The 22,131-nt window shown below is 32.7% G+C and overlaps 2 protein-coding genes across 2 annotated transcripts in view; one reads left to right on the top strand and one right to left on the bottom strand.

Moving 5' to 3' along the window:
• LOC106108048 overlaps positions 1 to 16,407 on the top strand; it is a 40,909-nt gene extending 24,502 nt beyond the window's left edge. The window contains exons 4-16 of the mRNA XM_013289125.1: positions 893 to 983; positions 1,476 to 1,643; positions 2,123 to 2,251; positions 2,955 to 3,083; positions 3,855 to 4,080; positions 13,475 to 13,600; positions 13,707 to 13,882; positions 14,102 to 14,235; positions 14,817 to 14,956; positions 15,122 to 15,203; positions 15,280 to 15,424; positions 15,748 to 15,961; positions 16,144 to 16,407. Of these exons, the coding sequence (XP_013144579.1) occupies positions 893 to 983; positions 1,476 to 1,643; positions 2,123 to 2,251; positions 2,955 to 3,083; positions 3,855 to 4,080; positions 13,475 to 13,600; positions 13,707 to 13,882; positions 14,102 to 14,235; positions 14,817 to 14,956; positions 15,122 to 15,203; positions 15,280 to 15,424; positions 15,748 to 15,961; positions 16,144 to 16,295 (1,912 nt within the window). The 3' untranslated portion in view covers positions 16,296 to 16,407. The remainder of the gene's footprint in view (positions 1 to 892; positions 984 to 1,475; positions 1,644 to 2,122; positions 2,252 to 2,954; positions 3,084 to 3,854; positions 4,081 to 13,474; positions 13,601 to 13,706; positions 13,883 to 14,101; positions 14,236 to 14,816; positions 14,957 to 15,121; positions 15,204 to 15,279; positions 15,425 to 15,747; positions 15,962 to 16,143) is intronic.
• A 951-nt stretch (positions 16,408 to 17,358) lies between these two features.
• Positions 17,359 to 19,067, bottom strand: LOC106108050 (putative lipoyltransferase 2, mitochondrial). Its single transcript, XM_013289127.1, has 3 exons — positions 18,801 to 19,067; positions 18,483 to 18,695; positions 17,359 to 17,800 (listed from the first exon to the last, which is right to left on the bottom strand). Exons 1-3 carry the CDS (start codon positions 18,967 to 18,969, stop codon positions 17,448 to 17,450), a joined length of 735 nt encoding a protein of 244 aa, XP_013144581.1. The 5' UTR covers positions 18,970 to 19,067; the 3' UTR covers positions 17,359 to 17,447.
• Between the last annotated feature and the right edge of the window lie 3,064 nt (positions 19,068 to 22,131).

The raw sequence follows: 22,131 nt of genomic DNA, 5'->3' as shown, positions 1-22,131 counted from the left end.
AACCAAAGAAAAAAGAAAGCTAAGAATGTTAAAAACCAAATGATGAACATAAAATTTTAGTCTAAATCAATTTAGTTTGACTCTTTTGTTTATTTAGTAATTAAATACATAGTAGCATATCTAAGTAATACCTAAAGTTTTAAGAGATTAATGGAAGAAACTAAGATTAAACTGAACTACTGGAATTATTTGCTAAGATGACGCAAAATAAACGCCTAACCCTAATTTCAATAGTTGTACATATAACCTCACAGTTTGCATATTGAAACAAACTTCTAAACTGCTAAACACAAGACACAAGATCGAAAAGCTTCTACACATATTTTAAAAGCCCAAATAAAGATGATCATAAATATTTATAAGCCTAGTTTATGTTGTTGGATTAGAATAAAATAGGAAATATCTGGCGTTAGGAACGGTAAACGGGCTCCGTTATGCGGCTGCAAGTTGTAAGTGTAACGCGCGGTGGCGGTGCTGTCATTACTAAATAAATGCAGACGCCGTATCCACTTCAGCATCATGTTCGTGTTAAAATGTATTGCTGAATATAGATTTATAGATACAAGTTATGGGAATAATCTAGTGAAGAAACAAACGACATTCGATTCCATTAGTGATCATAGGAGTTTAATAGACTGCAATCTGTATACTTGCCCTTTCTCTCTATTACGTCACAGTACTCATCCATACGTCTCCATCAGTAGACATACGAGAATTTACTCTCTTCTTATGCAAATAATTGATCTCAAATCAATCCATACTTTTTTGCCCTTTGTAGTTTAACATTCAATCTTACTGACTTATAAATAGAATATAGCGATGTAACAACACAATAAATTATGATGTTAGATTATTTTTCTCACCGTCTTATAAATAAATATTTTTGTTACAGTTTCGTACTCAATCCCTTAACACCAGTTCAAGAAACACTTTGTTTGCTACAAAATGACACACAAGCGAATAATCCCATGGCCACTCCGCAGGTAAGTTCATTAAAATTATCACACTATTCTTTACAATTTTAGAGCCCATGTACTAATTCTCACGTTGATTATACTACAATTATTTTAGGTTATGTTGAATTTTGTATTATTAGTGGTAAAGTAGTTTAAACATAAAATTCACATAGTTAAAAGTAACGTTAAATCATACTAATCTCCTTAGGGGTTATTAATTTATAATCTGACGTTTATAGATAGTCGGCTACTGACCATTTCTACCGCCAATTAGTTCGATGTCAAGATCGGATTAGCTATGTAGATTACATCGGTCGCAAGCCTAAGGGGAAATCGACCCGATAGAGACTAGCTTGAAAAAGGATAGCCTAATCGCTATGACATCTAATAAGCACTTGCGATAAATACAAATGCGCTGCGTCTCACGACCAATGCACTTACAAATAAAACTAAGACGATAATGACAAAGTTCCATAAATAAACTTGGTTGTTTGCTTATTCATTTTGATTTTATTTTAGCGTGCGGTGAATACATACTACATGGTGAAGCTGCAAGTGAGGACTGAGAGCGTGTGCCTGCGCCCTTGGGCGTTCGAGCGAGTCCCCGGGAAGGCGCTGCGAGGCCTGGACAATACTATAATCTACACCTCTACGAAGGAGGCCTGCCTCGCCGCCTGTCTCAACGAGGTAATCACTCCACTTTGAGGAAATTGCTTGACTTTCGTGTCAGCCAAGAATTAGATAGCAATGGAGAATTACGTTTTGCCATCGAAGCTCTTCCAGTGCAGTTAATACTCTAGCTATCTATTCAATTATATTTTATGGTTTTGTCCCACTTCAAGCAGCTTTCGAGATACATAGACGATAAAAGCTTGTTTACGTAAAGCTCTGGTATAGTATAGATGAATTCTTTGCTTAATGGCTATAAATGCTTAAAAAATCTTTAGAAAGTGTTATATAGATTTCATATAGTAAATTGTAGTCTTCAAGTACCTTCATATTAAAGAAACCTTGTTACTGGTTGATTAAGTAAATTTATCTTTCGTTTCTTAAACTAGTTACAAGAGGATAACAATAAAGAAATAGAAAATTCTTGCAGATATTAATTCATCGAATAAATAAGACGAATTTCTGGAATGTTCTATTAACGTATTGACATTGTATAGAAACGTTTCCCGTGCCGGTCTGCGGAGTATGAATACGGCAGTATGCGGTGCGCGCTCAGCGACTCCGACAGACGCACCGCTCAGCACTTCGTGCAACTCGTCGATACTCCCGGCACAGACTACTTCGAAGTGAGTATTTATTGTAACATTTAATCTGGTACCACAAACTGTTAGAAGTAATTTAGTTACCCTGTGATAACTTCCTTTGTTGATTATTGCACAGAGGAATAGGACAAAATGAGATTCAAGATAAAAAACAATGCAACAATTGGTACATATTTGTATGTGCTTTTGTACCTCTAATGGTATATTTTATACATTTCAAAATAAACTATTTGGACTACCAAAAGGACGTTGCAAAGTACCAGTTTAATACTGGGATTGAGAAACTAGAGAAAAAACAAAGTAAAGTTGGGTCAAATGATTTGTCATAAACCACGAATAGTGAATTTTTGTACAAAATTGAACAGTAAAATGTTTACAATCAATTAATTTTGTCGCTTAAGTCCTATTCCAATGTGAAAAAGGTTAACGTGACAGAGTTCTATTTTTCGCTTCATTTATTCTTTTTGTAGTTTAATAGCTTTTATCAATTGAGATCAATCCGTAGAAAAAATTGTTGGCACGTTATTCGAGGTGCGGCAGTACTTTCGTTACTTGTTTTTGTTTTGACCACTCTGACAACACCGTTACACTCAAATTCGTACAAAAGTACATAAAATTCGTTAAAATAATAGATATACTCGTACTATGATCTTAAAATGTAGAGAGAGTATGACTTTATTATAATATTTAAAATTATGAATAAATTTACGGTTATATCTTTGTTCAGAACTTGTGCCTGAAGGGATCGCAGGCATGCAAAGGGTCCAGGGTGTTCACTGTCCCTCGCGTGGGAGTCGCCGAGGACAAGGTGGCGCAGTACGCCGGCCTGCATTATTACACCGACAAGGAATTACAGGCATGTATCTAAGTTATTTAAACGTTCTGTCCAGGGTTGTCACGAAAAGAATAATAACTTTGTTGATAATTTATTTCTAGCTATGTTTTATATTTTCAATTAAACTATGACTAATGGATTAGTTAAGCTTTTCATAGAATCACATACATTTTAAGGAATTTATGAGTATAGGTTAGGCGAAAAGACAAAAAAAATAGTATACCATACAACAAATGATTCCTAGAAATGAAAATACCACTTATGGTATACAACATATTGTATTTCGTATTAATAACCATTTAATGAATAGAGAGATTTATAAATCTCTTCGACTTGGCAACCCTATGTGCGGTATAGATGGACATGCAATTAATATAGATATGATGCACTTTTTTTCAAATATCAGAGTGGACTGACTGGATGTTGCATTACATTTGATGCGTAGACGGAAAGGGATTCGTTTTTCTTTTATGTAGAAGAAATAATTGCATCGCCATAATATTCGTTTTGCATAATAACGTGTGATTGTATTGTAACTAGTTTTGATCTGCTAGAAATGTTTAATGATTGTTTTTGTTTATTATTTTTGTGTGAAAATGATGAGATTTACTTTAGTAATATGCTAAAATGAAATGCTAATTTTAAAAATTATTTTATTTCTTTAAATACGGTCTTACAACTGTTGGATAATATAGATGTGCAAATGAGTTCCTCACAATAACTAAAGCATGCTCTGAAATTGCTTATTGTAGAAACATAAATTCAACATTTGATTATTTGTACTTTACACAGGTGACGTCAGAGGCAGCTTGTCGGTTAGCTTGCGAGATTGAATCGGAATTCCTCTGCCGTTCCTTCTTATACCTGGGAGCTCCTCATTCATCCGCCTACAACTGCAGACTGTACCATCTTGATCATCACACGTTACCCGACGGACCATCCGCCTACCTGAATGCCGAGAGACCGCTCATTGACGACGGTGAACCTACGGGGAAATACTTCGAGAACTACTGTGAAAGTAAGTTAATTATTTAATATGCATGCACAATTGCCACGGTATGCATTTGTTAAGTCGGTCACCTCAAATTAAGAAGTCTAATGTAAAAGTCTATTTGTATTAGTTGTACATCCCTATTACATGTGATAGAAATAATTTCTTAGCAATTGACCTAACAACATTCATGTCCCCATAAATGTTCCCTCGTATTGCTTTAGTAATAAAAATATTTTTTTGTTTATTGTATGAAGTGGAATATGCCAGTGCTTGTTAAATTTATTGCAGCTGTTCAAAATTCAAAATGGACAGCTCTATTACTAGTGACGTGCCTATAATTACACTCTATGTGCATTCTTTTTTATTATTGTTTGCACTCGCCACTGAAAACTGGATTCCCTTGATCGATGGTCCATCATTATTGTTGCCTTAGAATGAATGACGTATAATTTTTGTTTGCAAAAGCAAATTACTAACAACTATTCTATGGTTATGGCGCAGTGAATTAAAACATAATTACACAAAAAGCGATATTAATAATTGTAAAACTTGACATTTGAAATTAATGATAACAGTTCATAAACATTTTTGGCGTCTTTTTACGTATAGATCTTACTGGGTTCTATATATTGTAAACAAAAAAAATCTTTCACTTTAGGCTACATTAAAATTGCCACTATTTTCGATATTTAAATTGTTACCCGATTAAAAACTGGCCACCATAATTGAAACAAAAAAATCTCAAATTTGATTTTAAATGATTTTGCAAGGTTCTATATTTAAAAATGTTATGGTCGGCACAGGGTAAAATGAAAATGGACATCGCGATGACACTTAGGTTCTAAAAATAACCCTACGTGACTTTTAATGACTTTAGTTCGATGCAAAAAACGTTGTACGCTCTTTTAGATTATAAACTTATTCTTCAGAGAGCGAATGATGTGAGTAATGGAGAAATAATATAGAGTTTAAATTGAACTTGTTTATTGCTTAATTTGCGCCACAGAATAAAAAAGTTCGAGTTGCTGAGATGATGAAATAAAACTTTGATAAAAATTTATTATTTTCAGATGTTGTTATTATGGTTATTTTAACTGAATTAAAATAATTTGGTTTTTATTTGTAACAACAAAGTATTCAATTCATTATGCTTACGTATATTGAGGATTAATTTTTATCAACTAAACCTTTTTTGTCTGTTTTACAGCTTTCAAAATAATATCTTAAAAATGAACCCCGTTATATAGTAGTGCGGACATTTTTATTGCTTATGTTTTATTGATGTAAAAAAAAGTTTTACGCTCTACTTATAAAAGCTATAAAAAGGCTTTGTCTTTTCAGGAGGTTTTATTTTTATGTTATAACTAAAACATTCATTGCTTTAAAAATACTTGGTTTTAATTACGTTAAGTTACCGTTAGACAAACACATTTAACTGCATATTTGAATTTCTTTGTTAGGACGAAGTATTAATTTAAAAAACTATAGCCCACTACATACGTTTAGTGCTGACAATTTAAACTGAATAGACTATAAAAAAAATAATGTAAACTCTTTTATTATGAAGTCACCTTTCCTTACAATCTACTGAGTTTATTCATAGGCGATAATTTTATCGGGTTTGTCAAGACAAAATCTTATAAAATAAAATCTGTGTAATTGGCACGCTTATACTGTTTAAGCGTTTGACTAAACTATCGGCCGATAAAAAGTCTAGTCTGCAGGGACTTGTGTTTAATATTTTTAACACGCGAAATCCGGATGGTTCTTTGTACGAGGTAATACGTGAATGAAATGCGTATTAATGTTCATTCTTAGAACATACAGTAAATCTAGACGTCACTGTATATGGTGCAGCATACGATAGCTAATAAGACGGTAGTTAAGACGGAAATAACGTCTATCTATACTTAAAAGGTACGTTGAAATCGTGAAAAATAGTTAGCTAATAAAGATAAACAATGAAATTGTGTCAAAACTATAAGGCCGATTAAAAAAAATCGCTATTAAAAACTTTAATATCACTTAGTAACAGGCTATTGTTTATTAATTTTTTTTTTTTTTTAATTCCTCTCGGACGAAATTGGGAGCAACTGATAGTTAGAAATAAACTATAATACCTAAAGTTTTTGTATTCTCTATGTTTGATAAATAGAATTAACGAGTATTTATCGAATAGCCTACTTCTAATGAAATATAAAATAATAGTATAAAACAATGTTTCTAGTATATAAACAACACCTACATGTATAAAATCTTCATTGTTATAAGAAGGCGTTGTTGCATCAGTGCAATGTTATGCAAGTATACGCTATGCAGCGATGTTTTTGTCGCAAAAGCTATCAACTCAACAGTTTACAGTTACGTCAAGTTACTGTCTCTATGTTAAAGTACTCCGGTGGCGAGAATTACGACGACTAGTTTAATTTCCTCTCAAGTAATGGTACAGTTAAATTGCCTTTATTTTACATCTCATTAATTTAAAATGTAAACATTAAATGTTAATACACGTAAAAGGCGGACGTCATGCTATTGGTAATTATTACCGACTAGCTTTCGCCCACGACTACGTCCGCGTGGAATCAAAAGAAACGAAAGCAAGTAACCTATGTTATCTTCCAGACTATGTTCTACATGTATGCAAAATCTCATCTAGATACATTCAGCCGTTTAAGCTACAAACTCTAACAAACATCTATCCATCCATCCGTCTTAACTTTCGCAATTATAATATTAGTGTGATTGATTAAAAATTGTCAATACAATCTTCAATGAATGGGTTTGCTTCGAACGTACGTCTATGATATCTTAACCTAGAAGCTTAGATTTTTTTATTACAGTTTTTAAGAAGCTATGTAAAGAATGGATACAAGAGATTGACAATGGTAAAGTAAGTCGCACTTTAATAAATAAAGTGATGAATAAATATTTCTTATTCTAGTCAAGCGGTATTAGTAATCTATAGTATGTTACTTCTATAAATGCGAATGTTGAGATTGATTGATCTTTGAGAAAATAAACGTATTATAGGTAATCGAAGGGATGGATACATGAATGTTTGTTTCTACGTTATCTCTAAAACAGCTTAACCGATCTTGGTGAAATTTGGTACAGATGTAGAACATAATCTGGATGAACACTTAAATTACTTTCATTTTTTTTCGTACTGATGTCGCGTTCCAAAGCTAGTATTGCATTAAAGGTGTTACCGTAAAACGTATGTTAATTAGGTACATAGATACTATTATAACATACATTTAAGACATGAATAAATGAATAAAGATAAGGTCTCACATTCTCTATGTATTAGTTACTTAATTAACGTCGTCGGTGGTCAAGTATAACGGGAATTTAAAGCGAAAGCTGTTGAAAATAAGATAGAAATGAACGTATTGGTTTTCAAAATCTATTGCTTTTTAACGCTCAAAAAAGATATAAAAAAAAGAAATTGGATCTTGGTTTAATCTAGGGTTGATTTCAATTTTTATTCTTAGAACTTACGCATATTAAAGCTATTTTCATTAAAGGTCAAGTAAAAGTGGGTACAATAAGCTGCACAAATATGTACAAACATACGAAACTTTGGAAAATCGGTTTACTTACATATTCGTTTAAATAAATTAATAAGTGGTCGTAATCGTACCGAATGTATACGGCATCTAATATTTAAAACAGAAAGCGTATAACTACAAGTTTCTGAAGCCAATGTGATAGCAGCTGACTGTACTTATTTTTGCAGAATCAATTACGAGTCATAAAATGAAATTCTCAATAAAAAAATAAAGAAAATAAAAAAGGAATAAACATGCACGCCTCGGATGATGTAGATATATAATTAGGTATATTTGAAAATAGATTACCAGCTACTGTTTAAATAAGCGTTAACCCAGCTTGTGTTCTTAAATTGTTTTACACGCTCAACCAATCACGACTTTTGTAAAGTGATTCATAAAATTGGTAACTGATATACATCTGAATAATTATGGTTATTTCACCGCAATTTAAACAGTAGCTAATTGTACTGTGTTGCCAGTAAAAATTCTCATCTCTGTTCGTGGGAACTTGGACTTTATATGACTAGATTATCAGATTTTTTTAAAAGAATGGCAACTACGTCTTGATGCGTTAGCAGATACTTACGTGAAGTATTGAAGTATGTACGAATACCGCCATTTTGCTTTTAAATTCCAGTCCTCTACATCTAAAGAAGCGACGAGTTCACTCAACGCTTATCTAGCATCGTTTATAGATCTATCTTTTTTAAAACGATATAAAACTGTGTGCTTAGTTTTAAACATAAGGTAACATAGTAAAGTACATTTTTTATTAATTATATTATGTATGCAAAACTTTCTATCTATGGATAAATGTTTGTTACCACGTCTACACAGTCTGGAAGAACGCTTAGAATACAAAGATTTTTTACTAAAATCCGAACGTATTACGGACAACACCTAGAGCATAATTGTAAGCTATAGAACTGGAAATAAATAGTCTGTACGTGGCCTATTAAAACAATGTTCTACGATATTAATATAAGAAATAGAACAAAGCTTAATAGTGAACAACGCGAATAAATAATAGCAGAGCTCTTTTATATACTTGCATACCGGCTACTCTATTACGTGAATGTAGAATCATCGTATTAAGATTAGCATCGCCGGTGGCGGCCCCGTTCACAATAAGACAGCACCTCGTACGTAATGCGCTAACCGAGTATTTTCCCGCTCTAACCGTTACTCCGATCTCCATATTTCCTATTTAAAACCTATCAATAGAAAATATGCCTAACTAATTTAATATCGAATAAAAAAGTAGTCGAAGCCAAAATTTAATTGAATTTGCGATGTAAAGTTACGAGCGACGGCACGCGAACATAATTTGGTTATGTTTACAATGTATTAAAATGCTGAGTCACGACAATGGTTGCATTATGATGCAAAAAGTCATGGAGACGGATGAAGCCGCCGTCAGCCGTGCGTGCTGGGTGCCTTCTAACGGTTATTTTACACAAATTGAAACGAATAGTTGTTTTTTTTATGTCTTTTGTTATTTCGGCCGTGACTAGAGCTCCGTCCTCCAGGCCCAATTCATCTGTAATTGAATCGATATCAATATAGAACAAGATTGATTAACATGATTGGATATCTTATTCTCGATTTAAAATTTAACAAAAAAAAAAATGATGAAATCCACGCAGCGAAATTATACGTTCCCAACTACTTTCTGTTGAATTCAATTATTGTTTATGCTTCATAAATAATACGCTTTTTTTGGTAAATAATTTCATTACAAGTAATGGAAAAATTATAGTCGGAATCTAAATTGAAAATTATTCAATAACTTTTTTGTAATTTAAGTTTTTAGATATTTTTTATTTTAAACACTTATAACGTTTCCTTAAAATAAATTGAATTAACCTGAAAGAAACACCCTTAACAATACATGTTAAATCTAATGTAAAATACCAAAAAAGATAACCATGCACAAGTTCGAAACATAAAATTGCAAGAGTTGATCAGATGCAACATGAAGTGTATTTAATTAAAATTGTTCCGAGTAATGTATGCATCTGCTCAAAGCGCTTACATCAAGTTACGGTTTGTTAAGCAACTATTAATAGTTATTAATAGCTGGATGCGTTTTTAATGCACAATACGACTGGGGTGACCTTGCGCTTGACTCAATGCCGGTCACCGGCCGCGCTACAAGCTAAAAAACCGCATTGAGGTACGCAACATTTTATTCATTTTGTAACATACATGTAACGAACAATGTTGTTTTTATTATAAATCTAAATTATTATTATGACTTTTTAATAAGTAATAAATTTGTTTTTAAGATGAGATTATATTCTCAGGTTTAACCAACCACCCCCTAAATATTCTTAGAAAGGTTTCTCACTAAATATAAACTTTACTGACATAACTTAGGTAAAACCTAACCGTTGTTGGAAACGAATTACTTATTTTGAGGAATGGTTGGGCATTAGCAGTCTAGAGGTTATAGTATTACTTTGGTGACAATTTTGATATCGGATATATCAGAAATTTAAAGAAGAAATGTGCTTCAAAAGAGTCTATTTTTGTACAAAATAATATTTTTATTTTAATGTACGGGCATGAGTGTTGTGTGTACGCATGAGTAAAATCAACTTAAAATAAATGATTCACTTGTATGATGTATGTAAGTTAAGTAGTATAAAAAGACATTATGAGACAATTTAAATTCTCGTCCTTGACTCCTATAATCACTACTTATTTAGATAACGGATTTTAAGTATACGATAGGTGACAGTGTGACAAAAAGTATCAAGAAATATGGATGATAGATTGCTCCTTGATGTGACATTGAGTAAAAACGATTACCAGGTTTAATGTGGGCACGCTGGATAATCTAAGCGGTGATCTGACTGGTTTGCCAACAAAACTACGATACCCAATAGCACCGTTATCGCCTATACAACGCTAGTCTCTTCTATAGACCTTTTTTTATTCATTTTCGTTGAAATACCTCATTCCGTACCCCGCTGTGATCGAATTGACGTTTTTGTTGTTGATACTTAACTAATTATGTCTACTGAATACGTAATAGACGTTCGAACTGTTTCATTGAACTTATTAACTGTTGTCGAAACGATAATAAGATATTGTTATTCTAATTTTGGATTGAATGATTGATTAATATGACTTTGTTATATCAAATTTTTGATATGATGAATACATGTATGGACGAATCTAAAAGAAATGAGAAATTATATTTACAAACTAGCTGATAGCTGATAACGTCATTAATGACTATAGATTTATGAAATTTTGTAAATCGATAAAACAAACATGTATTTTTAAGAGTTAAATGTTGTAATAGAGTTGTTATAATTTCTTGTTTCTACTGGACTTGATTACAAACACTGTATAAGAATAGTTATCAATAGTAGAGTCTACTTCAAATGGTTTTCAGTTCATTGCATCTTTGTGTCAATCTCCGATATGTCGAAAACCTAGAAGCTTATAAAATGAAGCTGATAATAGAATTGTTACAATTTTGTATTATTAATAAATATCATTGGAATTTTAATCGGCAATCTACACCTGCTTGTTGCATCCTCTTTCTCAGTTAACTAACGTGAGAATTCTCTTGTCTATTGATGCGTAGTCGTGCAAAAACTTTTGCTTTACACGCTTAAAAACTATGCAACATTATCAATACTTCATTAACTCAACAATAATTAAATTTCTCACTGAGAAATATTTGAATTAGTACTAGTAGTTTGATTTAGTATTAATCGTTGATAGAAGTGCGTTCTATTAGAAACTACTGCGTAAAATATTAAAAAATAGAGCCTATGTTACTCACTGATAACGTAGCTCTTTAATAGCGAAATAATTTAAAATCGTCTTTTTTATGGAAATAGCAATAGTTTCAAATCTTTTCAAGTAATCTTATTGTAAAAGCTGTAATTTAATAAATGTAAGCAGGACGTCTTAATGATAATTCTTGTACTTGTATCGTTGGTGAAGTGATCAAGATTTATCGAGAGATATATTTAGCAAAGCCGGTCGTACTCGATAGATAGAATATAATTTATCTTTTACTTAATGCATCGATTTGAATCACGACAGACATTAAGAGCTATAAAATCATACTTTTAAATTATCTAAATCTTGGCAGACAGTTTTAGAATTCTTACGAAATTCGCTTCATGTATACAAGTAGCAACAAAATTGTCGAAGTTTTTGTTTTGTTTTATTGTATACCAAAAATATAAACGAAGCCCATGTTAGAAGTTAAATGTTGGCGAATAAATATTTGGCAAACCTGTGGTCGAGTCAAAACTTTGTCCGAATCAAGCGGTCAGTCACCTAAATGGTCATATCGAATCGGCAGCTTGCGTGTATTGACTCAACATTAAGTATGTATATTTTTAAATTCGCAATAAGATAACAAATTTTAAGAATAAAATTACAATAAATTTTCGGACATGCATAAGCGTACACCTTCCCTAAATACTTAACGTCAAAACAAAAAAGTTACTAAAAATAAGAGACCAATAACTAAATAGAAAACAGTAAAAATGCACGGATATTAAATAAATGCAACAGGAAAATGTAATGAAAGTGCATTAAAACCAGACTATAATTTCGCTTACTTAGGTTACCGTTCATTCATTACAGAAACATTAAATTCTCGCAGAACATTTAAAACATAGAGTCCGAGGATCTAGAAGATATCTAGGTGTAGATTAACCTTGCAGTTATATCTGAGATTATCAAATGACTAGGCGTTGAGTATTCTAGTTAGCTAAACAGTTAGTAGATTGTTCAATTAACATACTGGCATAAAATATAAACACATAGGAAGCGTTGCTAAACATAAATTCTATCCATTACAATCGAGGGTAGGATGCCGCAAGTAAATATACGTGGTAAATTCTACACACAGTTACAAAGCGGTCATGAGAAAAACGGTCTCGAATGGGAAAGTCCATAGCCTTTGAGAATATAAATAGCAAATGTATTAAAAGTGTGCATACTTTTGTATGTGGTGAGAAAACAAGGACAAAACTTGTTTTTAAACAAATTATATTGTTAACTCACAAACTCAGAAATCCCTCAACCAACTTTAAAATTTGTTAACGATCGAAAAGCGACATTTGATTACATAAGCGTTATACTTAATTGAAGACATTGGGGACGCCAAGAAAGATCTTGCTCAAAACTCCTTAGGTACCTGGCGAAATAAAAAACTCTTATACTTACAATAAATGATTATAGTTTTGTTTTTTATTTATAAACGTAATGATATCCGTTGCATGTGAGATAATGTCTGTATCAAAGGCCCTTGAGACATTAAAATGATTCGTCACAATTATTGCGTCGACAGTCCAGTAAATCACCACATAATAATACGTTCGAATTGACATAGAGTTTCAACATCGTACATTCGTTCTGGATATTAGTTCGGAATCGCCTAGTGCATTCGGATTGCGTGTGAAAATCTAGAATTGCCCGAAGCGGCGAGCTTTTGCTCGTACGTAGTGTAATTGCGATGTCGGTGTGCACTTTGGATCGTCTATGGTCCGCCGCAACAACGCCACAAACTTGTATCGACTATTATTGGACGCGGTACACGAACATTCTTTTACTTTTAGATACTATTATGAAAATTGTTTACTTACGTAGCATACACCTGTCTGTATTATAGATTGTTTGATTTTCTATATTATTCTTTGTGGTAGACGCGTTTGAAATAAGTTCCTCTGCAGTTTTATGGGATTTGTTGATAGTGCGTCCCTCAAATGTTAAAATAACTCTTCTATAGTCTTTCTATAGTCAGAAGACATAGTCTTCTTTTACTACGTTTATTTAGATATATCTAGGTGGAAGTATGAAGACGTTCATGTTATATATTTTTTCAGAGCCACCTGCGAGTCCATCCGGAGAGTTGCCAGTTACAATCGATCACCAGCAAGATGAAACCAGCGTGCAAAGCAACCTTACGAGGAACGATGCGAACTGTGACAAAACTGGCACATGCTACGATGGTAAGGTTTAGATTACAAAAATGTAATTACTAATTTATTTCAAAAGTTTGCATTCGTAGTTGTTGTTAATACTCATTGGCATTATTGTATTTATTGTCTCTTTCAGTATCCGTTCACTGCAAGGACACCAGGATCGCAGTACAAGTTCGCACAAACAAGCCTTTCAACGGTCGTATTTATGCCCTCGGTCGTTCGGAGACGTGTAACATTGATGTGGTGAACAGCGACCTCTTCCGTCTCGACCTCACCATGGCCGGACAGGATTGTAACACTCAGAGTGTCGTAAGTATCCTTAAGTAGAGATTATTCACTGGATTAAAATTAACTTTAAAGGTTCATAAACATCGCAATGTGACCTCTGAGTTCTCATTGTTAAAAGTTGGTCTTTTGAGTATCAAGGCAATTATGACAATTGAACAAACACAACAAAATAAAGCAGGGATTCTCCGGTCTCAGACTCAGATGCAGAGATTTTTTAACTTTAATAACATCTCGTTTCAGACTGGTGTATATTCGAATACGGTAGTTCTACAACATCACAGCGTCGTCATGACCAAAGCGGATAAAATCTACAAAGTGAAATGTACCTATGACATGAGCTCGAAGAATATCACATTCGGAATGGTGCCAATCAGGTTAGTATGTTCCTCAATAACGGACCACTTCACACCTATTAGCATCTCGGCTAGAATTTAAAAGACAATAGTAGAAACTGTGTACGTTATGTGGATTTGTAATGTTGTAAATATAGGTGCATCTTAATACGCGAAGGCACGACTGGATAGATACGACTGTTTATAAATATGTAAATATTGCTAAGTACTTGTTTCCCAGTTATCCGTGTTGCGATTTTTTGCTGAGGTTTTTGTTACGATTATAATACTCTGATATCCTGTCAAGATTTACATCTACAAGAAACAATGTTACGGGTTTGGATCACGTACTTTCTTCATATATATGTAGTTACAAAGTGTTTCGTCTTATTTTTGTTGTATCGAAATAAAGAGTGAAAGTAAACGTACTATTTGTACATCTTTATTTCTGTGATTAGTTAATTACATTATAATTTATGAATTGAGTAAAAGCTTTTTTCACAATTCTAATGCTTAAAATCGATGATATTTTGATTAAAAAGTGGTTTTTAATTAAAATACCAACTCAATACCTTCAGTATTTTGTTCTTTTTTCGGTGTTATCTAAATACACATTGTTTCAGAGACCCGGAGATGATTTCCATCACTGCTGCACCCGAGGCTCCTCCCCCACGCATTCGCATCCTGGACGGGCGCGAGCGCGAGGTGGAAACCGTGCGCATTGGAGACCGTCTCACCTTCCGTATCGAAATACCCGACGACAGTAAGATTGACTGTAATCTACAAATATTTTAGCTTCCCAGAGCTTCAAAAGATTTCTGGGAACGCAATCCCATTACAAAAACATCAAAAGACGTTTGTTTTGATAGTATTATTGTTATTTGTTTATTTGTCTGTCATGGGTATTGAAATGTTGTTTAATTTGTAGCTCCATACGGCATCTTCGCTCGAAGCTGCGTCGCCATGGCCAAGGATTCCAAGAGCACATTCACGATCATCGACGATGAAGGGTTAGTGACATCAAATACTAATGTATACTTTATTTGGACGCAACAGCTAACAGATATTAACGCATTTCTCTTATAGGTGTCCAGTGGATCCTTCAATCTTCCCAGGTTTCACACCAGACGGTAACGCACTTCAATCCGTGTACGAAGCTTTTAGATTTACCGAATCTTATGGAGTTATCTTCCAATGCAACGTCAAATACTGCCTCGGGCCTTGCGAACCGGTGAGTGTTTTAATTTGTCTGTAAAAAATGTTCGTGTTGGTTTTTTTGTTGCAAATTTCGTGTGGGTAGTATTAGTTACGGTGTTGAACGAAATTGTTTGACATTTGTTATGGTATGTTGTACTGTGGTTTAGAACAATAAAACATGGCAGATACCTTGTCCCTATGTACTATTATGACTGTTTTTTCACTTAAGCAATGCTGGCCGTTATACTATTTCAAAATAGATGGTTCATCGAACGTAGAAGTTGTAAAAAATAAAACAATAAATTGTTTATTCTTGTTGTTCAAAAGCTTGATTATTAAAATATTGTTTGTTTTCAGGCGTTGTGCGAATGGGGCAGAGAATCTTTGGAGTCATGGGGAAGAAAGAAGCGTTCGCTGCCCGCCAACGAAACCGAAGAATCGAGGAATAAAGAGGAGAATATGAACATCTCGCAAGAAATTCTTGTCCTTGATTTTGGTGATGAAAGACAGAGCACAGATTTCCTCCGTTCTGACAAACCTGGTGGTACAGCGTCTGAAGCTAACTTTGGCGGTAAGAATACAGATTATATAAATATAATAATAGTTGAACTAATTAGTGCAAATGAAAACATTACTTGTAGTTAAAAATTCAAAGTATTAGCCAAAACAGACTTGTTTACAATATTCCTATTTTAATACTTTAATTCGAGTTCGATCTTCCTTCTATAAATCTATTGGTATTTTCATTTTCAGAGAAAACAGTAACCATAGTGGAGCCTTGCCCGAGCAAAGCGTCAGTGCTGCTTTTGGGCGTCGCGTGCGCACTTCTCGTTCTACTATACATCGCCACCATCTTTTGTTACTACATGCGCAAATGGCTGACCCCGCCAAAACACATGTCGTAATGTCATATTAGATTTTGAGGTTATGAGGATTCTAGTGTTTTTGTTGCTACAAGCGCTGAATTTACATCAAATTGTGATACATTTGACTGATAATCGCAATGCATAGAAAAAATTGAAAATAAATATAGCACTGACCTCTATACTAAACGGATAGGCTGTTACTTGGAAACTAATGTTTTCTTCCAAATTAAAAACGTCTGGTGATAATACTCACGGTTTAATCTATATCTATTACTAGTTCGAATTTTCACCACCGCTATTGTCAGCGCCAAAATGGCGAAAATTTTATAGGCTTGAAACAACACGCCTTATAACCTGTCCATTTAGTAGAGGTCAGTGAAGTAGGATTGGAATAAATTAGATCAATTGGATTTAACCACCGGAATGTAGCATTTACCTCAGTGGTAAAATATTGCATTTAAAGCATTTATTATGTTTAAGTATTTGCTTAGAATTTGTTTTAACCGGCTTTTTATTTACAAATAATCATTTCATAGCAGTGATTTAAAGCAAACTAGTTGGTTAATTAGGATAAATATAGTTTAGTTTTGGACAATGCATTTATTAATATTAGGTAGAGTAATTTTGGATGAACAAAAGTGTACAATTATTTGTATTAGGTGAAAAATATCCTTTGGAATAATCCCTATGAAATTTCAGTCATTGTACCGATTATTAATAATTTTAGGGGATTATTCTGAAAATTAAATTATTGGATTTTGTAATAGATACTTTAGGAAATAATTAGATATTTAAGAATTGCATACATAATCATTTATCATATGTTTTTTAATTAAAAAACTAATAGATTTGTAAATACTTTGTGTCCGTCCTTTTGGCGCTAAACAGCTCATTGAACTTTCAGTTGGGTTTTGCTGAAATGTCAAGGAAATATAATAATGATCGACATTAACAATTAAATTCATACTCCAAGTCACATTTACCAGCATTTCACTTAACCCAACTTGAGATTTCGTAACTTATTTAGACTAATATACTATTTATTTTTTTAACTTTATTGCATAAATGAAATAAAATTGTACAAATTTACCGTTTTTTTTTAATTTCCACCTATAAATTTTATAAACATAACAATAAATACATTCTTGAGTTTCTATTTTACAATTTATCTATACAATATTGTAGTTTTCATTAACTTTCAACAGATTCAAGCATTAATTTGTTATAAACACCATTTAGTATATCTTCTTGTACATCGGTTTCAATATCTTCTAAGGAACAATTAAAAACTTTTTCAAAATTATTTAGTAACAAGGGGGTTATTTGTTCTGGAGTGAATGTTGTACCAGTTTCTTGACTCAGAGAAGTTACACCTTTATCTTCAATACCACAAGGATCAATATGGTTAAACCATGACAGATCATTATCACAATTCAGTGATATTCCATGAGTAGTAACATATCTTGAGGCATGTATTCCGATAGCTGCAACCTTATTGTCACCAATCCAGACACCGGTGTATGGAGATCTACTCGCTTCCAAACCTGGAAAAAAAAACAATGACAAATATTTATTTTTAAAAAACAAGTAATCGTGGCATATAAGAAATGTGAACACTCAGATGATCAACAAATCAAGAACTCAAGGTTGTAGGTGTAAGTCATGTTATTCAAATACAAAAATTTTAAACTACAACATTATAATCAGACGAAATCATCATTGTCATCTCCCTTACTTTACCCTAGTCCCATAAGTTCAGCGCACCGGGTTTTCTCCTCCAAATAACTCTATCATCTGTTATCTCAGTCATCACTCCCTTCTTGATGATGTAACCTTTCATGCAATCCAACCATCTCTTTCTAGGTCTACCTGTACTGGTGTACTTCTACACCGATAACATCCTTCTTGTTACAAGCGACTCATCAATTCTTATAACATGCCCATGCTATGCTAACCTTTTACTCCTTAATTTCTCAATCACTGGGGCTACTCTTAAACTTCCTCTATAGTCTGTTAAAAATCATTTGACATAATTATCCTTAGGTCCTTGGGTAAGATTTATCACAGCCACAGATAAAATAAATGTCTTTAAAGTTAATTCGAAAAATATCAAGCACTCATATGAAAAACTATACTATACACAAATCGCTTCTTATTGCATTATGTAACAATTTACATTCATATGCATAAAATATTACTAAAGCCCATGTAATTTCTATTACTTACCTAACTCTTCACATAGTTTGATAACAGTCTCTTCTAAGCTCTTCACATACCATTTAACACTAGTTTTGTAATTTTTTAAGTTGATAATTGGGTAAACAACTAATTGGCCTGGACCATGAAATGTGATTAGACCCCCTCGATTGGTTTTCCTAAATTCAGCACCTAAACTTTGTAGTCTTGTTATTTCGTCTGCGGGCGTTTCATCTCTTATACCTGGAAATAACAGTTCATTTAGGGATTAAAAAGCATCTTTAATGCTCCATCAAGGTTATAATACAATGTTTTAAAATCTATATGATTAATATTAAAAATTCTTACCAACAGTATAGACAGGTTTATGTTCGACTAGTAGAAGAGTATCGTTATTAATACTATTACCATTCCTCAAAGCATTGAAATGTCTCTTCGCAAGAGCTTGTTGAATTTTTAAAGAGGTATCGTAACTGACAAGACCTAATTTCCATATTTTAACCATTTTCGGTTTCATAAATCCTAAAAAATAGTATCCTGAAAATAATAAATAAAGACGGAAACTTGTAATTTTAATATTTTTTTGATTACTTTAAAAATTTAAAAACAACAGAAATAAACAAAAAGACGATTAATGTCAATCTGACATATGCTGTCAGTTTACAATTTGTGGAAAAAGAAAACATAAAATCCTTTTTACTTAAAATATTATTCACTACTTCTTTTCCTTAAAATATAGCATTGGGATTTGGTAAATATAATATTAGGTTACTTCATTTAAACTTTGAGTTCTCAGAGTGTTTAATGTCATTGGTTTAATGTTGAAAGTTGCCATCTATTATGACTTCTTAAAAGTACAGACTATTTTTAATGTTGCTATTCGCCACTAGATGGCACGATAATAAAGTACAACCATTTATTTCACCACGCTCTGAAATTGCGTATTTATTCGTGGTTTTTGGTTAGGGCATAGGCTCAGTGATCTCGTGTACTTTGCTTGTAGGGCGGTGTTGTGGACGTTACATAAAACAGCTGTTAATGTAAACATTAGAAATTACGTAGATTGCCTCGCACGGTAATTTAAAATTCTTCTTTGATTTTTTTACAATACTATCCTGTAATAATTCAAAAAGTGGGTAATCTATTTGACAGCAGAATTTTCAAATATAGGGGCCGTTGTAGTTTTCGTTATTTAAATAAGACTTTGAAGTGGCGCAAGTTTTATGGTTTTTGGAAAACTTTTTGCTATTGCCATTAAAGGTAAGTGGATAAAACAAAATACTAACTTTTTTATTACTTTTGTATTATTGCAATTACGAATTTTACAGGTGTACGACGTTGTTTTAAGATCTCGTAGAGATGATCGTTTGGTTTTTAGTTTAACAATTTTACATAATGTTTTAATAAGAGTAGATTGAAGCATATCACAAAATACAATGCCGAGAGTAACAACCACTAAGTGGTATGTGTTCATAATCTTCAATGTTTTTGCTTACCTTTCTTTTGAACATGAACAATTTTTAAATGCCGTTAGGTTTAAGTCTTTTGTATGTTTTCAACTTATCTATCTTTAATATTTAATACTAGCTGTTCCCATGCGACTTCACCCGCATGAAATTATAAAAATTTAATTTAATTGTTTGCATTTGTCAAATTATTAATTGTAATTGTCAAAATGACATGACATGACAAACCTTAGCAATCATGCTCCCTTGATGTTGGCAGCAACTAATGGTCTCTTTCCCCCATTAGAGTTTTTATCCAAAAATATTTACCCCTAAGTTTAATAGCGTGTAAATATATAGCTTAAAGCGTGACTTAAGTGTAGGGCTTTTTGTTAAAAAATAATTATTCAAAAATATGCTGTAATTGCTGACATCTTGGGCAACAAAGAAGTGTGTGTTTACGCTTTATTATAATAGTAAGTATAGATAGAACTACGATTTTAAAGGAAATCCTTCTAATATCGACTTAAAGCTGTTAATGAAAAATGATCAATGGCAAAAAATAGATTTGAATAAATAAATTTCGTTGGTACCTTCGCTGTATATATTATTGTTGGTAGAATGTTTGTTAGTGCAAGGGTTGAAAGCCGCTGAGGTAAACAATAAGCGTTTAGGAAGGCGACGTCCCGGCTTCCCGTTAGCTATTAATATCCCGGGAACACGGGTGACGCCGCGGGGTGCACTACTGCTTCCTATTTCTCACGCTTTTATTTTTAATAACCCTGGTAATGATTTATTGGTTTTATGCTTTTAAATTTGAGTTGAATAAAATTAACTTTTAGACCCTATCTTAGATTTTGTTCGTATGAAAATATGGTGAGTTTTTTAATTTTTTTTATTAGTCTACTTTACCCTAGATGATGTATACAGTGAAGTTTTAACAGTTTTTTTAATTGCTCTTAAACAGAAAATGCAATTCTAAGGATTCTCAATAACTTATTAATTTTTATCTTTACAAACATTATTTTTCATAGAGCTTTCTCTGAAAATTTTTTATTACTATAACTAACGAGAAAAACCTTAATTCGCTGGATCGGATATCCGTTTAGTTAAAAAAGTGATTTATTTTTAAATACAGTCAGCTCACTGAAAGCTTCTTGACATTGAATGATAAATTGGCTTATTGCCCGCTTGTTAGAGAAACGTTGACAGTAAATTTTCAAGTACAGTATCGATAACAGTTTTTTTTTCTTATAAAATAGTTAATACGTTATATTTTGGTTTTAATCGTTTTGCTCTTGTTTGTCTACAACATGATTTTTTATTTTATTATTAATTATGTTTCTTAAAATCTAAAATAGAATGAAGTAGGTAACATTAATTAGGTAACACCAATGTTCCCGTAGCATAGAATTGTCTACGACTCTAGTACAATTTTGACATCTTTACAGCGACCCTCTTGACGTGAAGTTGCTCCATATTTTGTCCGGATCTAGAAATAAGACAAGAACCTATGTAATTTTCCATTAGTGTTTCTTTTTTTTTAGAATTTAAGTTGAAATAAATGTTATTGATGGTTCTGTAACACTTATTAAATATTAATATTAAAACATTTTCTGTCTTACTTAAAATGATTAATCGCTCAACCTTTTTCGATATTTCCAATATTATTTGTGGCAATGTGTTTAGGAGATCACAGTTCGTTACCATGGCGACCCGCAGAAGCCTGCATACTGCGTGATGCGAATGTCAAACCCACCGATCGATGCACGCCCTTTTTCTTGCGATCTCAACTTAAAGTCTATCGTATAAAATGTTCCACACTTACTGTATCAACTATTTCTTAAAAGAAAAAGAACATAAATGTAGCGCTTTCCAGTTAATCAGATTATGACTAGTAAAAATACTATTTATAACGCTCTATTTTGAAAAACATCTCCGAAGATGTGACCAATTAAGTCGTAAAACGCGTTTCCGCGGCTGAAGTGTAGCCAGAATGCTAAGTGAGTTATAGCCCTTATCCTCGACTTTAATTATTCATGAGCAACGGACAAGTTTCCTGAAATATAACAACATCTGGGACACCAAAAATTTGCTAGCGAAAATAAAGTTTTTGCTGTGACTGTAATATTGAATTTAATCCTTTAAATTGAAGTAGCGATTTTATATCTTTTTGCAGATGCTGTAGTTCCTCTGGAGTTACTGGTGACCATCGTCGTTGACCATCTCTGTGT

The sequence above is a fragment of the Papilio polytes genome, unplaced genomic scaffold, assembly GCF_000836215.1.
Source record: "Papilio polytes unplaced genomic scaffold, Ppol_1.0 DF821845.1, whole genome shotgun sequence".
In the NCBI taxonomy this organism is placed as follows: domain Eukaryota; kingdom Metazoa; phylum Arthropoda; class Insecta; order Lepidoptera; family Papilionidae; genus Papilio; species Papilio polytes.
Note: the sequence above shows the minus strand (reverse complement) of the source record. Positions and strands in the feature narration are given on the sequence as shown.

Bases quoted from the DNA above. Each gene is read 5' to 3' on its own strand.
- LOC106108050 (XM_013289127.1), bottom strand. From the start codon at position 18,969: ATGAAACCGAAAATGGTTAAAATATGGAAATTAGGTCTTGTCAGTTAC. The intron at 18,696-18,800 runs GTAAGAATTTTT...TGTTATTTCCAG, and splicing joins TAAACCTGTCTATACTGTTG to GTATAAGAGATGAAACGCCC. The intron at 17,801-18,482 runs GTAAGTAATAGA...TTTTTTTTCCAG, and splicing joins CAAACTATGTGAAGAGTTAG to GTTTGGAAGCGAGTAGATCT.